Consider the following 18116-nt stretch of genomic DNA (forward strand, 5'->3'; position numbering starts at 1 on the left):
ATCTTGAGAACTATAGGAGGAGTTATCCGTACAATGAGGGTTTCTTATAAGCAATATTTTGCCAAAAATGACTAAGTTCAAAAGCTGGTATTTTTGTCATGAATTATTGGAAATCAAAATCGTACCATTATGCACACCTCTGATATATGTACAATTGATCTGCAAGAGAACAATTTCCTATCATGAGAACTGTAGGAGGAGTTATCCGTAAAATGAGGGTACGCTTTTGGCAGCCGCCCGCCCGCCATTTTCACCATTTTAATAACCGATATTTCCGTTGGAAAACCCGGTTAAAAAATTAATATTTGATATTTTCCTACGAATAATTTGCTTTAGCGAAATGGGGGTACACATGTTCTAATAGTTATAGAAAAAATAAGCGTATTGGCCCATTATATTTTTTTTTCAAATGCAACATATATTAAAAAAATTATTAAGCTAGTAAATTAATGACAAAAATTTATTGTGTTGTTAAAAAATTATTGATAAATTTTATTTAATTTATTTTTCCTACAAAATGTCATTGTAATCGTTTATCAAGAAAAAAATAACCACTATAAAGTGCTTTACACAAAATACTTGATTTAAATATATGTATTTAATACGAAAAATTGTATTAAAATCCGCAAAAAATAGAAAATGGATGCAGATGTGTTAGGAAAATGGGGTATAAATATTGTGGAGATTTTGGTAAAAAAAAAACGTAGGTAGTTAAGACATGATTTTAAAAAAATTACATAAGGTGACAAACTTATATTTCAAGAGAAAATGCATTTTCTTTTAAAGTTTGGAAAAAATTGTTTATAAAAAAGGAGGATGTACAGTACCGATCAGACCCAACCTAAAACCAGAGTAAACCCTAACTAAACCCCGGGTTTACTTTCTGGGTCTACTTTGGGTTTACTTTTTGAAAATGTGGGTCCACTCGGGGTTTACAATGTACTTTGGGTTTACTCGGGGTTTACTTTGGGTTTTTTCGAGAATTGCTTTTGAAGTCAACTAAACGTACTGAAGTGTGGAGCAGACATGTATTTTATCTTATCATCCTATTGCCTGTGATTTCTGCCCCTCGTATAATCCGAATACACATGTACCGTCTGCTTTCAGGGTATACTTCTGATTGGGATTTACTCTCTGTGTCCACTCTGGGTTTACTTGGGGTTTACTCTGGGCCCACTCTAGTAAACCCAAAATTAACCCAGAAAGTAAACCAAGGGTTTAGTTGGGGGTTCCTTTCTGTTAGGTTGGGTCTGATCGGTACTGTACACGTATCGGAGGAATCTTCGATTATCTCTACCGAAGTTTCAGAAACCAAAAATTGTAAATGGTAACTAGACACTATCTCGTTGCGAGCAACGAGTGGGTCTTCCGTCAGATTTTTGAATAGATTAGATTAAACTTATCACTTCAAAGATAAAATCGTAGATCTAAACGAAAAATAGTAAAAAAAAAAAAATATGCGGCAATCGGGGCTTGAACCCGGGTCACCTGGGCCATGTCAACGACTTTATCGACTGAGCTACTCAGACTCTCGCTTCAGAACTTTGACGCTTAATTTCTCGAGAATGCCTGAATTACCTGAAAGCACCTTGTTGCGAGCATCACGTGGTCTTTCGTTTGATTTTGAATTGATAGGGTTCAATTAAACTGTTGACATTTGGTACGATTTACTATCATATTAACTTCCTTTTAAACTAATTTTTCAACCTACACTGCGAAATGCAGATTTCCGGAAAACGTCATTTTTAAACTCCAATGCGTTGTCCGATTTTAAAACAGTTTTTAGTTTTGTATTCAGTACAAAAATGTCAACAAAACGCATATGCTTAAAAATTCCAAAAATCGAAATATTAGAATCACTTCCGGTGATGACCGGAAGTGACGGACGACCTGCTCATATTAAAATTTGATAAGTTTAAAACATATTCTGATGGGAAAAAAATTGTAGATTATTTGATTTAAAAAAAATTAAAACACAATTTTCCAAAAATGCTGTTTGAGCGGACCGGAAGTGACGGACGATCGTAGTTTTACCTGATCGGCCCTAGAAATCCAAAAATCTATCATTCCTAAAACTTTCAATTTTCTATCTTTAATTGTTTTTGCGAAAAAGGGAGGACAGGATCACTTTTTACAAAAAGAAAAATGAATATAACGGCCGACCGGAAGAGACGTCATCAACAAAAATGTACATGATGAAAGAACTTGATATTTTGTATTATTGGTGAAATTTTTATAAAATCCATTGTAGCATATTTGAAATATTTGAGTTTTAAGAAAAATGTTAAGAAAAAAAAGAATAATAATAGTGAAAAATAAAGAAAAAGAAACCTAACAAAAACAATAGGGTCTTCCGTTGGAAACGGAAGACCCTAAAAATAGAACCTCCAGGCCTTTAAATTAACCTAGAAAATATATGTTAACTATATATTTTCCAACCCCCGCCGTAAAAAAGCCCTAACCCCTGCACCAAAGGCAGTGAATTTTACAATTTAGAAAGAGAAAATAATGAACAAAATAACATTGCAATTAGTTTATCTCCCGTGACTGTGAAAGTAAAGAAGTTTTGTTAAGTTCAATGAATTTTCACTATGTTACCATATTAAATCAAAGGGTTCTGATTCCCTGACCCAGGGATCATGAATATCACAATTTAGGTAGCGGGCTCCATGAATATCATAACCATGCATTCAGTTCATCTCCCCCAGCTATGGATGTAGAAAAAACGATTTTCTATGATTTAATATATTTCCAAGATATAGCCATATTTACCTCGTCCAAAAGCCTGAGCCCCTGACCCGGGAGTCATGGATTTCAGAATTTTGTGGAAGGCTTCATTAGATCAAACAACAATTATGTTAATAATTGTATTTATGTGTTGAATGCTATAATTTTATTTGCTGATTTATTGTATTTTTCATGTTTATGTTTGATTAGATAAGTTGCATTTCTTTCCCATGCCTTGTAGAGGTCGTTGGCCATCTTATGTAATTTCCCTGCAGTGGTCACTGTCCATGTCTATTTTTAGCCCAAATTCCTAGTCTAAAAACCTCCCAGTGACCTATTATGTAATTGCTAAAAATTCCATGGTGTCATTCTGTCTTCATCTTTGAGAGTGTTAGCACGAGTAATGTTTTGATACAGTAAGTTTTGAAACGCAGTTTCTAGTTTTTTGTTGTATGCAATATCGCATTATTATTTCTGCTGGTTCCGGTTGGGGTACAATCTGTAAACAATGAGTATTTTAAATGTGTGCGTGATTGGACATCAGAAGATTAAGAGATTATTGTATGCAGACAGAAACAGACAATCTGAATTCGGACCCTGGAGTGTTTAAAGTATCATTTAGAGGAAAAGGCGGTTTGAGATTAAGCAAGCGTGTCTTCAGGGCGGAGATTCTGCATTTTGACTCTATTCCTGATGTGGTGTTTTTACAGATTGGTGAAAATGATATCTGTGAAAGTACAAACAGTGAGAAATTAGCTAGGGATATTATATCTGTTGGACAGTATTTAAGACATGGTATTGGAGTAAAGGTAGTGATAAAAGGCCAGTTAATTCGCCGAATGCAGTTTGTATCATGCCAAAATTTTAACGTCTTTGTGGTTCAGACTAATGAACATTTGAAACGTTTTGCTGAGTCCCTTGGTGGAATTTATTTCTGGGGACATCGGGGTATGGACTTTCATTATTTAGGCCCGGATGGTGTCCATCTGCTGTGTACCCCTGTCGAGGACCAGCCCATGAGGAAGTTTCGCCGCAGCATTAGGAATGCGGTGATCCTGCACTCAAAAGTTTTGAGGCCAGTATGATTTTACATCTTATGTGCTACCACTCTAGAATAATGATATTCAATAATATGTGAATATATATATATCCATATTTATATATATTTACATTTTATTTGTTTTAATTAAGACAGTGTAGGGGCAGTGTATGTCTTAACTCCCTGAAATTTAAATGCGTGATTTTTTCATGTTAATGAGTATCAGTTCAAGTTCTACCTTTCATTTCTAATTAAGCGTTTTGGCTGGAGCTGATAAATTTTATGTTCGTTGAGTTTGCATACTAAAGAATGATGAAGGAATACTGGGTCTGTGTTATTCATATGGCCAGTGGGACATGTTTCCTTACAATTATGAATTTAATGTTAACATGTAATTAAAAATCATGTTGATACTATTTAGTTACATGAATGTTTGAATCTACATGTACTAATAATGATGAAGGAACATTGTGTCTGTGTTACCCATATGGTCAGAGGGACATGTTCCTTACAATTATCCATTAACGTTAATAACGTTATGTAATTAAAGTCATGTTGGGACTATTTAGTTACATGAATGTTTGGATATACATGTACTAATAATGATGTAGGAACATTGGGTCTGTGTTACCCATATGGTCAGTGGGACATGTTCCTTACAATTATGAATTTAATGTTAATAATGTTATGTAATTAAAATCATGTTGATACTATTTAGTTACATGAATGTTTGGATATACATGTACTAATAATGATGAAGGAACATTGGGTCTGTGTTAACCATATGGTCAGTGGGACATGTTCCTTACAATTATGAATTTAATGTTAATAATGTTATGTAATTAAAGTCATGATGGGACTTTTTAGTTGCATGAATCTTTGAATCTACATGTACTAATAATGATGAAGGAACATTTGGTCTGTGTTACCCATATGGTCAGTGGGACATGTTCCTATTATTATGAATTTTATGTTAACATGTACATGTATATCAAAATCTGTGTTGGTATTCGCTTAACTGATCAGGTCAAAATACCAAGTACATGGTTGAAATCATCTGTTAAAGCAAAAGTCATTATGAAAAAATGGTTATGGGTTAGGCTAATCATATATGTGACAGGATAGGATTCATACTTATTATTCTTATTATATATTTAGCCATTATGTCACCTAAAAAGAGAGCCAGGAGAGATGATGTGGCAACGGGAGGAGTATCACCACCAACACCACCAACTGAAGTACATAGGGGGGAAAAGGGCAAAAAAGAACCCGAAAACAGTCGGAGACTGACACTGTCAAATATTGATTATGAACTTCTGACAAAAGTAATTGTAAACCAACAAAAAGTTGCTAGTGAGAAACAAAACATCAGTGAAAGTGTTGGGCAACCTCCAATGGTGAATTCTGTTGAGGATACTGCACCAGTAGTTGGGGATGCTATACCGGCCGCTGCCACAATTCCTGCATCTGCGGCTGCCACAATTCCTGCCTCTGCACTGGGAACATTACTGGATAATGTGTTCACAGGTGAGCCCGCAGGCAATTTATCTCAGAGTACGGGTAGTAGTTTGCATGCTCTATAACCCTCAAATTCACTTATCAAATTGTGTGCCTCTAGGAGCATCAATTTCCTCAAAATTGAAACTTAAAATTTGGAACAATGACTTTGTTGACTTAAAAAATTTGTTGTCGACCTCAGGAGTTGAACCCCTTTCAATTGTGGTACAAGCGGGGAAAATTGAGCTACAACAAGCGGCTTCACATAAAACACCTATTACAATACATCGATGGACAGATGCTTTTCTGGTATTCAGTACAATTTACTTACAGAAATTTCTCCATGAGGCATGCAATATGTTCAAATACATGTTTACAATTAGGGAGATTCACAAGCTTCATGGGGACCAACAATGGAGAATGTATGATGAGTCATTTAGGAAAATAAGAGACATCCCTCCTGTCGTGGGAGAAAGTAGTAATAGAGTTGCGACTTATGGTAGCCTCTATGGGTTTAAAGTCTCCTACACAATTCCAAGCTTATAATGGTAAACAGCAGCCCTTTCGGGCAAAACAGTGCTACAATTATAACAATGGGCAAAAATGTAACTCCCTACCTTGTCGATTCGCCCATACTTGCCAAGCCTGTAGTGGACCCCACCCCCAATTTCAGTGTAGAAACATGTCATCCAAATCTATCACATCAAACAGGAATGGCGCTGCTTCTTCCAACTCCAGTAAACCCGTTAAGACTTCACAATGAACTATTAGGTTATGAGGCAGATTAATTGAAATTGTTAGTGAATGGCTTTACATTTGGGTTTAGATTAGGCTGTGTTAAGTCCCCTTCCATTCATCCTCCTCATAATCATAAGTCTACATATGAGCACCCAGAAGTTATTGAAGATTACATTCATACTGGTTTAAGTAAGCAGAGGATAGCTGGCCCATTCATAAGACCCCTTTTACCTCTTTTTAAAACTTCTCCTCTGGGGGTTGTACCAAAATCCGAGCAAAACAAGTTTCGAATCATTCATGATTTATCCTTTCCTGCTCAGGACTCAGTTAATTCTAATATACCTAGGGAATACTCTCTGGTCCCTTATATTCAATTATACGGTACTCAGTTTGGTTCATCAATATGGGATGGGTTCTATTATGGCTAAAACAGATATAAAGGATGCCTTCAGAATAATCCCCGTGAACCCAAAGGATTATCATTTTTTGGGTTTTACTTGGAAAGGTAAATTCTACTACGAACGCTGTCTGCCAATGGGGGCAAGTAGCTCCTGTCAAATATTTGAGAAGTTAAGTACAGCTCTTCAATGGGTTATGTTAAACAAGCTAGAAGCAGGGGGTATGTCTCATATGTTGGATGATTTCTTTTTTATTGGGCCTCCTCAGTCTGAAAAATGTAAAAATGATTTGATAAATTTCTTGGATTTATGTGGAAGGATTAATATTCCAATTAATGAAAAGAAAACTTTCTGGCCAGTAACATGCATCACCATTTATGGTATTGAGGTTGATTCTATTGATATGATGAGTCGTCTGCAACCAGACAAATTAGAAAAATGTAGGACTCTTGTAAATCAGTTTAGTAGGCGTAAAAAAAAAGTTACTTTGCAGGAGCTTCAATCATTAATTGGAGTCTTAAATTTTGCTTGTTTGGTAGTAGTTCCTGGTAGGGCATTAACTATAGGTGTGAAAAAACCTTATCGAATAAAATTTAATAATGAGGTAAGAGCTGATTTAGCCATGTGGCTAGATTTGTGGCTAGATTTTTTTCAAAATTTCAATGGAAAATCAGTTCTATTTTCCCAGAGGAATGGGAAACTTCAGATGTCACGCGACTATTTACAGATGCTTCTGGTTTGTTAGGATTTGCTGCTGTGTTTGGTTCAAAATGGTTTGCTGATGAGTGGACACAAACTCTTCTACCTTTGCAAATTGCCGTACAGGAATTGTTTCCAATTGTTTTGGCTTTGGAAATTTGGGGTTCAGAGATGGCAAATAGAAAAATCTTATGTATGTCAGATAATATGGCAGCGGTAGAAGTAATCAATAAACAGTCCAGTAAGGAAAAGTGCCTCATGCATCTACTTCGGCGGTTTCGGATAGGGGCAGCGACACATGCTGCACAGTTAGGCTATTCTGAGAGTTTTATTCAGCATTTAGGCCGCTGGAACTCCAATGCATTACACAGATATATTAGAATACAATCGTTTCAACTGTAATTATTCGATCTACATCCTTTCTTACCCCTGCAGTGTATTTATAGCAGGCCAGTGATTAACTGCTGCTCTTGATCTGTACCAAAAAAATGTCCTTATGTTTGTTAATTTTTCCATAAGAATCTTGTGCGTAAAATAAGGAGGGTGTCTCAATTTATTTTGTTAGTAATAGTATGTTTACAGGTGTAGTAATGTGTAATGATAGGTCAGTGTTTAACTGCTATTTTTTATTTGCACAATGTGTCTTTAGATATTGTTAGTACAACTTTAGTTAGTTCATTATAGTGCCTGCGGGTTATCACCTTGGAATTGCCATTCATGTTACATTTGTACAGGTTATAGTATTATAGCATTGAATCATGATTTTTTGAAGTATACACTCTCATAACTGCAGCGGTGTGTGCATACAAATTGAGTAACGCGCGTTAGCGCGTTATGAAAATTTGTATGCACACACCGCTGCAGTTATGAGAGTGTATACTTCAAAAAATCATGATTTAATGCTTATATTTACATTTTTTTTAACTTCTTGCCTTGTCTGCAAATGTGATTCATACCTTAAAATTCCTATCTTATCCTAAGGGTAAGTTAATATTAATGGAAGAGCCACAGTAACAGCCATAAGCGTGAACTTTGATTTTCGCTTGTGACGTTGCAGTTTACAGCGTTCAACGTTTGTGACGTCATAATAAAACTCGTCAATTTGACCTTTGACTACTTGTTGCATTTAGAGGCATTTAAACATCACGGAATTTAATGGAAAAACACAGTAGAATGTAAATATAATGAATTATATGTGTTTATTGCCAGGTCAGTGTGTAACTGCTGGTACATGTAACAGTATGCCAAGTCAGTGTTTAACTGTTGGTAAATTTGACTATAAACTGTGATTTGTGTATGTGTTCACATCAGCATCAACAAGTGCACAACTCACCTTGGATGGCACAATGGAATTGCCAATTGTCATTATGCAATTCACATTTGGTGGCATTTTTTATTTTTGAGGTGCCATCTTTTTGCTGGTTTTGTATATATTGTATATAATTTTGAATAAAATATTGTTTTTCTGTATTTTAAAGGGGATCAGCATATTGATAAGTTATTTAACATTTTGTGTGAACAGTTTTTGGGTCTGATCCCCTACTATGTTGTTATATTTTTCTTTACTTTCGTCATTTTTAACAAATGACATATTTCATCATGCACAAGTGTTGAGTTCATTTATCAGACAGCAAAAACGGAGCTGCGGTGAGGTTGTGCAGCATGAGAAAACATAAAACAACAATTATGTTAATAATTGTATTTATGTGTTGAATGCTATAATTTAATTTGTTGATTTATTGTATTTTTCATGTTTATGTTTGATTAGATAAGTTGCATTTCTTTCCCATGCCTTGTAGAGGTCGTTGGCCATATTATGTAATTTCCCTGCAGTGGTCACTGTCCATGTCTATTTTTAGCCCAAATTCCTAGTCTAAAAACCTCCCAGTGACCTATTATGCAATTGCTAAAAATTCCATGGTGTAATTCTCCCCAAATTTAATTTAATAGCCAATCAAATTAAGCGACACGGTCACGTGGTTTGATGCGGTCAGTATCTGACCAGTGAGAGTAGGGTCATTCTGTCTTCATCTATGAGAGTGTTAGCACGAGTAATGTTTTGATACACCCACCACCATCCCCGTTTCATCACTCCAATATTCAAAAGTTGCATACATGTACAAAATATTGTTATTTTGCATATGGCATATTTTATTTTTGAGGTGCCATCTTTTTGCTGGTTTTGTATATATTGTATATAATTTTAAACAAAATATTGTTTTCTGTATTTTAAAGGGGATCAGCATATTGATAAGTTATTTAACATTTTGTGTGAACAGTTTTGGGTCTGATCCCCTACTATGTTGTACTATATTTTTCTTTACTTTCGTCATTTTTTATAAATGACATATTTTATCATGCACAAGTGTTGAGTTCATTTATCAGACAGCAAAAACGGAGCTGCGGTGAGGTTGTGCAGCATGAGAAAACATAAAAATTATTATAGTTTTTCTCCCACTTCCATGGTAGTGGATAAGACGTTTTTCTAAAATGTAATACGTTTTCATTATATGGTTATATTGCCTCGCCCTAGGTCCTGTAGCCCTGACTCATGAACCATGAATTTAACAATTTTGGTAAATGGCGTCATGGACATCAGAATCATGAATTTAGTTATTCTGCAAGTGCAGAACCTAATTTTTTAATATATATTTAATACATTTTTACCATATAGCAATAATGGTCCCGCCCTAGGGTCCGAACTCCTGAATCAGAGGCCATAAATGGAGTGCTTCATAAACATAACAAATACCAGTATGCATTTAGTTTTTATTCCACTGAATATGGCAGTACAAAAAGAAATTATAAAAAGTTTGCATTGTTTGGTTAATTTGGCCCCACACATGAGTCACTTGGGATGTTATGGTCATATATGTCAAAACTTCTTGCTTAAAAACAAAAATTGTATTACTGACCTTGTCACCTTGTAGTTTTGAAGAAGAGGTTAAATATGTAAGATTGTTAACGTACGACGCACGATGGACGACGGCCGATTCATGGCGACGCACAAAGACCAATTGCAATTGGCCCAAATGACTCAGCTGACCTAAAAATCTTATGATTAAATGACAGACCGTGCTACACTTTCTCAATCTCTCCTCAATACATATAACATACCTTTTGCAAGATTGTTCGGCCAAGAAACAACCATCACCGATAGATATGCAAGCTGGGTCTGTAATACACACATTAATCATCATACTGTTAATAAAGTTACTGTAATTTAATTTTTGTCAGTTAAATAAACATGAAAAAGTAAATAATGATATATTTCCTTTATCCAAATATAAAATTGTATAAAATTGTATTTAATATACTCATAGTTTTTGGTACAAAATGTATAGAAAAGCCATCTTGGGACAAAATATGGCAGGGGATGGGTGCTAACATTTGAAAATAAAAGTGACATCTGAAAGCAGTCATTCGATGATTTTTTAATAGAATAAGTCGAGCTTAATACATCATTTTTAATTAAGACAAAAGTGGAGATGATCATAATGCTGATACTGAATCTGATGAGTCAATCAAAAACTATTTATCCTACATGCATCTCCATAACTGTGCACATATACCAGTAGTTTAGAGTGAATGTACCATGCAAGCTTTATCCCACTACTTACATTCAAAGATTCTGTTGCTTATATATGAGGTATTGTGGCATCCACGTAAGAATTGACGACAGCTGTATGAATCAACGTAGGAACCTTTTCTCTCTAGGTATAAACAATAACCTGAAATCGAATTAAAGTATACTGAATTTTTTCCCTTATTATTCATACATAAAGTTGTTATAATGTTTAGGGTATATTTCTGCTTCTAAATAAATAAATTTTTAGAGCTAATGTGCTAGTTTATCTAGATATTTTTTTCCCAAACATAATATATGATTTCTCTAAAATATTCTTTGCATATTATTCCGTGTACCTTCTTCAATCAATATCCAAGGTTCTATGTAACAGAACTCTAACAGTTCTGTGAGTTTCTCGTTCGGTAGACATGTGTAGCCATTAGTCCTGTTACAGTTGAGAGCTGATGACCTCTTGTTCCACTCTGATTCATTTCTGGGACAAAATGGTGTTGAGTATACCGGGAACTTATAACCATCAAGCTTTTTCTGAATTATCAAAATGTTTATTTTTAATTCATTTAGTATTCATGAGAATTTAAAAAAAAAAAGATGTGTCCATTGTCTGTCGTCGTAGTCGTTGTCGTAAACTTTTCACATTTTTATCTGCTTCTCCAGAAACACTAAGCCGTTTTCAACTTGGCACAGAGCATCACTGGGTAAAGGGGATTCAGATTTGTTCAAATGAAGGGCGACGCATCTGTCGGTATTTCTCGAAAAATCTACTTCTAAAAATCAATCTGGCCAAGAAAAGCTTAAATATTTGTGGAAGCAACCTCATGTAATGTATCTAGATAAAAATTTGTTCAAATCAAGGTCTTCAGGGATTGGATGGGGCAACAATTGCCAAAAAGCATTTGGCCAGAAAAACTGGAACTTGTGTGGTAGCATTCTCATAGAGTGTAGATTAAAGTTTGTTTAAATCATGATCTCAGGAGATAGTGTGGAACACAATTGTGGTCGAAGTTATATATATATATATATATATATATATATATATAGTTTAAATCATTACCAGGGATAGGGTGGGGCAACAATTGGGGGATTGGGGTATTTAATTTATGCATAGGAAGATAATGGGAAAATTTGAAATCAAAGTACTGAAGAACTGACGGGAGTTGATTTTGTCGATGTTTATTTATTTTAAAATTAATGATTTGTTAATTTGCATGACAAGTACATGTAGTTTCTAATTTGTATTTGAATTACGCACAATCTTATGATATGAATAAATAATATTTAAAGATAAAATTAATTTAATCAAACTATGTTTCAGTGATAGAAATATTCTCGAAAATTGTATGGATCCATGCAATATTGAACTCTAGTCTCGTTCAACCAATGGCTCGGCTGACACTGTAAATCTCCGACAAGCAAGACAGAGACTCTCTGCTTGTCGGATATTTACGGAGACGGCCGAGCGTCGAGTTGAACGAGACAATATTGAACTCTGGCGTAAGAATACATACGACTACAAAAATATCTTTATTGTTCGTACCATTTGAAATCTGACTATTTTCAAGGTATTAATAAATAAGTTTCCTTGAAAAACAATGCTTTAGCATACATTACATCATATTGATCAATTATTTTCAAGAACTAAGTCTTGTCAGCAGCGATGATTTGTGCTGAGGTCCAAACACTGTTTCACTTTCGGTTTGTAACTGCATAGGAGAGTTGATTAAAATCAACTCCCAAAAGTCTTCTGGGAAATCATTCGCGCAAAAAATGCTGAAGCTTGTGTAAAAGCACAAGTTGTGCAGATTAAGGTTTGATTAAACCTTGAATCCCTGGAAAAAAACGGAGGCCACAAAGGAAGGGGTTTAGATAGAAATGGCGACAAATTTTTCTACAAATGCTAAAACCACAAAAGAGGCTTAGTACCCCCCCCCCCCGAAAAAATATGTTGAATGAAAATCCGCAGATTTGTTTTAACTTTTCATGCAATATCTACTGTACTTATTTGTCTAGATACTTTGCTGCTCAGATTAGCAATGTGGCCTTGGACTTCTTGTTTTTTATTTGGATATGTTTTTCGAGTGTTTTTAAGCAATGTATAATGGGATTTACATGTAATACCAGCACAATGTTTACATGACAGTTATATATAAAAAAAAATGTAAGCGTTAGCTCTTATTGATGGAAAGTCTAGTATTTATGATAAAATGTGAACATGAACCGAACAGAAACAAATATTTGACCTCGTGGCCCTCTTTATTTTTTTTTTTTTAATAATTTTGTAATATTGGTAGACACATTCAACTAAAAAGATAATTTTGGACTGATGGTAATAAGAGCTAAGATGAATTGCATATCATTTTCCAATATGCATGCATAGTCTTTTTATTGTTGAAATATTAAACGTGCTTAATGTAAGGTAGCATCATGAAAGCGTCGCAAGGGAGATGTTCACATTTTTTGGAACAATCATTGTTTTGAAAACATATATAAAATTAAACTGAAATTGAAACTGACCCTTAATCCTCACTTTAGGAAAAATTATTTATAGATATAGGAAAACTTAATTTTAAAAATGCGCTTTGTTTTTTTGGAAATAGGTAAATTTAAGCACTATCATTACATAGATGGAAATAAAGCTAGATACAATAATAAAATGTTTTTTCATCATGCTTCTTCTTAGTACATGGGAACATACCAAACCACATCTGCAATAGAGCTGGAGGATGACCATTTCCTTAACTAATTGTAAAAGTTAGATTGAAAGAAGGATATGTTTTAAAGATGCAAGACGGTGAGAGTCAAGATGAAATGGCTACTAACGAAAACAATTGCGTTTCTGAAGTACATCTTAATTCTGAGGATATAAAATTGATTTTGTTTATTAATATAAAGAATTTGGCCCCATAATTCACTATTTTTTAAGTGATTCGGATACATTAAGAAAGTGAGCGCACAAGATTGTAAGTTTGCAGGAATCCTCGACACGAATCAATTGGGATTTAAATGTCTGTAACCCCGAAAGGCTGTGTACAGGTTTCAACAAAAATATATTATGTTGAGATTCGAAGTACATGTACATGGCTATTCCGGTTATTAAAAAACTCACAAGCTTTAAAAAAAATGGCAATGACAGGTAAAGCGATAACTAGTTGGAAATGCTAATGCAAACATATTTTAGTGAAGTTATATTTTGTATATCCTAAAAAAGCTAGTTATAAGAAAAGAAAATAGTGTTCATTCAGCAGATCTAGAAATCAATAACAACAAGTTAAAATATACCGGCATATTATAATTCAACATCATGTTATAATAACAAACATTTAAAACAAAAAAGTTGAAATTTAAAAAAAAAAAAAAAGACGACCAGTTGGATTTGAACCCAAAACACTGAAACACTGAAAACTTTTGTATTCAATAATCCAGGACGAAACCACTGAACCATGCGAGACTTGTCAATAAGCTCTATAAAGTACTGTTTGGACGAACATTGTCATATCAATGGACTTTGTTTTTTATCCTTCAAAAAATAATTTGAAAAAGGACATAATTAGTCATTTCTGGGTCATCTCTCCATCTTTTTTTAAAAAGCGACATTTTTAATGTTAAACTATGTTATCTTCACACGTTTCAAATTTGTTGAGAGAAGACCCAGAGACAACACAATCATTTAAAAACAGTTGTAAATAAGTAGGATTTTGCACGAATTGCATCGTGTTGCTGTATTTAGACCCATATTATGATAAAACCGTTTGCATTTCAAATACTTTTCCACTCATTCCATATCCAACAGAAACCAAATAACGGTTATAATTCGAAAAATATTCAAAATCAATTGATGAAATTTTCACTCTCCTTGAGCTCCCAGATTCCTGCCGAATGTACATCTTAAGCGCCCACTTTCTTTGTTGTGTTATTTTATAAAAGAGCTGATATAAAATATGTTTTTTACCTATTTATTTGATTTATATGCACTCACTGGCAGTTTATGCATCAGAAGTGACACTATTTTTTAACTCAATAAAATTCAGCAAAAAACTGACATTTTTCGAATAGGAAATATAGATCGACTCTTTGAACAAGAACAATTTTTTTTTTCACCTAAAAGGACTGGGGAGATACATCTTTGTTGAAAATATTTTGTTTGTTCAAGCAGTCGCTCAATGTTTCCTTTAATAAAAACTGCTTCAAAACAAGCCGATTTATGCTAAAAATGCAAAAATGGCAGGAAAAGGTAAACTTTATGATGTCATATTTTTAAATTGTGGGCACTAATATAAAAATAAAAATTATGAAAAAACTTCAAATGTTTATTTTTACAAATAAAACAAAGAATTACAATAAAAAGACGATGTTGATTCTAGGGGTCATTTTAGGCTCAAACCATATATAGCCCTTTTTAGCATAGAAAGCTATGCCGATTACGTATGAAATTTCAACCTTTACTATTCACAAATATGTTATAAATTTACAGACAACACATTTCAGTGGTCATCAGACCGCGGTAGACGGGCCGTGCTTTTGTAAAATAGCTATTCAAGGCAAGTAGATCAACTTACACCCTTACATATTTTTGCAAAAAAAAAAAAAAACTAAGAGAAAGAGAGAGTAAATTTTTTTTCTTGCATGATGAACAGAATATATAAGTATCTTGAGACTAAATGTTATCAATAGTCTCAACATTTAAAAAGAGTCTGACTATGATTCACAATGACGTGTGTATTCAAGAATAAATTGCCAGTTTCCTTAATAAATAGTATTTGTAAATGGTGGCAGTAAATTCAAACACAATTGGTATACAATATTTAATTCTATCCTGAGATGGATAATTATGTAAACATTTAGAAAATCAGTGTAGTCCTTCATGCAGTTATGTGATATACATAATATTTATTCAGTATTTTTATTGATCATTATGACAGGTATAAAAGTAAATAATGTACTTACACATTCATTTAATGCGACAATAATGGACAAAAATATCACAAGACGCACTCTGGTAGGAAGACCCATTTCGTCTCCGTTAGTGGTGTGTATGAGGACGCCGAAAAAATGCTGTATAATGTTTCAAGGTATCTTCTGATATGATTTAAAACTGTACTCGACCTGAAATTAAAACCACATTTTAAAAATGTTTTATTGGTTGAGTGTTCTTTTGGGGCAACAAATGGGTTATTTTTAAACATTTAAAAACTAAAAAACAATAAAGTTATCTACATAAGGTACCTGTATTCGATTCTATAAAGAGTACATGTACTTACATTAAAAAGCAAACATCAACATTTGTGATTGATTTAAACAATAGATTCAACGGAATAAGTATTATACACTGTATTACCAACGATCCCAGGGACCCCTGTAGCAGCGTAAAGAAACAAGTAATTTAAAACTACATCCATAATAGTGATATTATTCAACAATGCAATACCAAGAATCATTTGATAGGACGTCCTTGGCATTTTGATGTTCAGGATTTGAAAACAGATTTCCGTGATCAAAGTTGCTTGGTTTTATTCTATTTCATCTATCAAGCTATCACATAATTTTCCATACAAACAAAGATTTGAAAAAAGTTTTAAACTTTCTCTTCTCTATACCAGCAAAATCTTTCTCTTTTCAAAGATAGAAATATTCGAAGTAAATGAAAATTTAACTCGTGTTTAATAACACAAAAAGCTAAATTCATTCGTCATGAGTGTATGGATAACGAAAGGAAACTAAAGGGTACCGTTTTGTTTCGTACCCTGATCGCTTGGGTTTATTCTATGGCATAGTTAACATCAAGCATTAAACATATAATCTTAAGAAAGAAACAAAACTCATAGGTTTATCTCACATCTTCCATTTATATTTGAAAGGTAATTTATCTTAATTTATGCAAATGCCTAAGTCGTAATATAATCACACCGCCTTTATAAGGAGCGATATAACGCGCTACCCTTTTAGGTAAAGTCTGTTTTGTAAACATCATTCGTCCCATATAGCTATTGTGTTTATGATCAGGAAATAACTGATTATATGAATCAACTGAATATAATGAATACAAATATATAAAACAAACCAATCGTTTTGCAGCATTTATTAGACTTGATATACAATCGGACAAAGCAATTTTGATTGAGAAACACTTCAATGAAAAATGAATCGCTTTTTTTTAAAATGAGATGTTCTTTGAAAACCGGACTTTTGTTTAACTTCGACGATCAAATTTATGAATATGTTTGTTTATTTCATGTATGGTATATAACATAAACACTTTTTAGGGGAAAATGGTGTTCATAATTTTACAGTTGTAACAAAGTGTAGTGTATATAATGATAAAACAAAAGTACATTTAACACAATATGTATGTCACGTTATTAAATAGAAGGATCCAGAGAAGCGGACCAGATTAGCAGTTGGCTGAACGTTATCTCAATCGAGAAGAGTTTAAGAAATTCTATTTTTAATATTTTTAAAAGTTCGAATGCATGAACCAGTATGTTCCCAATTATCCTTGTCGTTTTACCTTAACTAAGTTAATGTCACTCTTCTATACATAATACTGATATTAATTAAATACATGACTCTATTTGAAAAATACCGAATAATAATGGCAAGTATTACAGAGAACTATTTTAATTTTAGTGGCGTACAGTCGTTATTTTACCTTTGTGATACTATAAGAATTAAACACTAGCAATTTACACAATATCATGGTATGTACAGACGCCACTTGATAAGAGGTTATCAGAGCGTGCTGTTGTAAAAAAGGCGCAATACGCCAAGTATAAAGATTAAGTTTCATTTCACACACCTTTTTACTTCAACAAGCAGTCCTGTTTCCTTGCATCGTGCATATAGATATGGAAGTACATTGTACAGTCGCAATAATGTTAGTAATTTCCACACTATCATGGCACCCCTTTTTCATGACGTTATTAAGTGTCTTAAATTGATGAGGAAAATACAAAGACTTTAGCATTAAACCTCATTGCAATAGTTTGTATATGTTTGCTTACATAAAAATACAATTATATTAGATACAAAAAGACTACAAAGTTTTATATCTAATTACGGAACGAATAAATCACTGTTGAAAAGGAATTTTCAAAAAGAGTAACTTGAGTCCGTGTTGTTTTCGGAGGGAGTAGCATAGACACAAAAGTCAATGTTGTTCATTCAATCTGGTTATACAGTACAGACCACACACAACCTAACACCGGCGCAGACCCCATTGTCTGGTTTGGGTCCGCTTTTGTGTCTGCTTTTGCACTTAAATGTGGCAGGAATCTGTCTGTTATCTTACTACCTGTAAGCCCCGTTCCTTGTAATTTCAAATATACATGTACAGTCAGTTTGGTCATAATATAAGTATATGCATTAAATTTTACCCGAATTTCATCATTCATATAGAGAATGATTGTTGCTTTGAAAACGAATACAACAATTCTAA

General features: G+C 33.7%; 1 protein-coding gene across 1 annotated transcript in view; it reads right to left on the reverse strand.

The window, feature by feature from the left end:
* LOC117683449 (ankyrin repeat domain-containing protein 17-like) overlaps nt 1-18116 on the reverse strand; it is a 199767-nt gene that overhangs the window by 87826 nt on the left and 93825 nt on the right. The window contains exons 3-6 of the mRNA XM_066073515.1: nt 15629-15787; nt 11023-11212; nt 10719-10829; nt 10216-10273 (exon numbers count right to left, since the gene is read on the reverse strand). Coding sequence (XP_065929587.1) covers nt 10216-10273; nt 10719-10829; nt 11023-11212; nt 15629-15694 — 425 coding nt within the window. The 5' untranslated portion in view covers nt 15695-15787. The remainder of the gene's footprint in view (nt 1-10215; nt 10274-10718; nt 10830-11022; nt 11213-15628; nt 15788-18116) is intronic.

This window comes from Magallana gigas, chromosome 10, assembly GCF_963853765.1.
Source record: "Magallana gigas chromosome 10, xbMagGiga1.1, whole genome shotgun sequence".
NCBI lineage: Eukaryota > Metazoa > Mollusca > Bivalvia > Ostreida > Ostreidae > Magallana > Magallana gigas.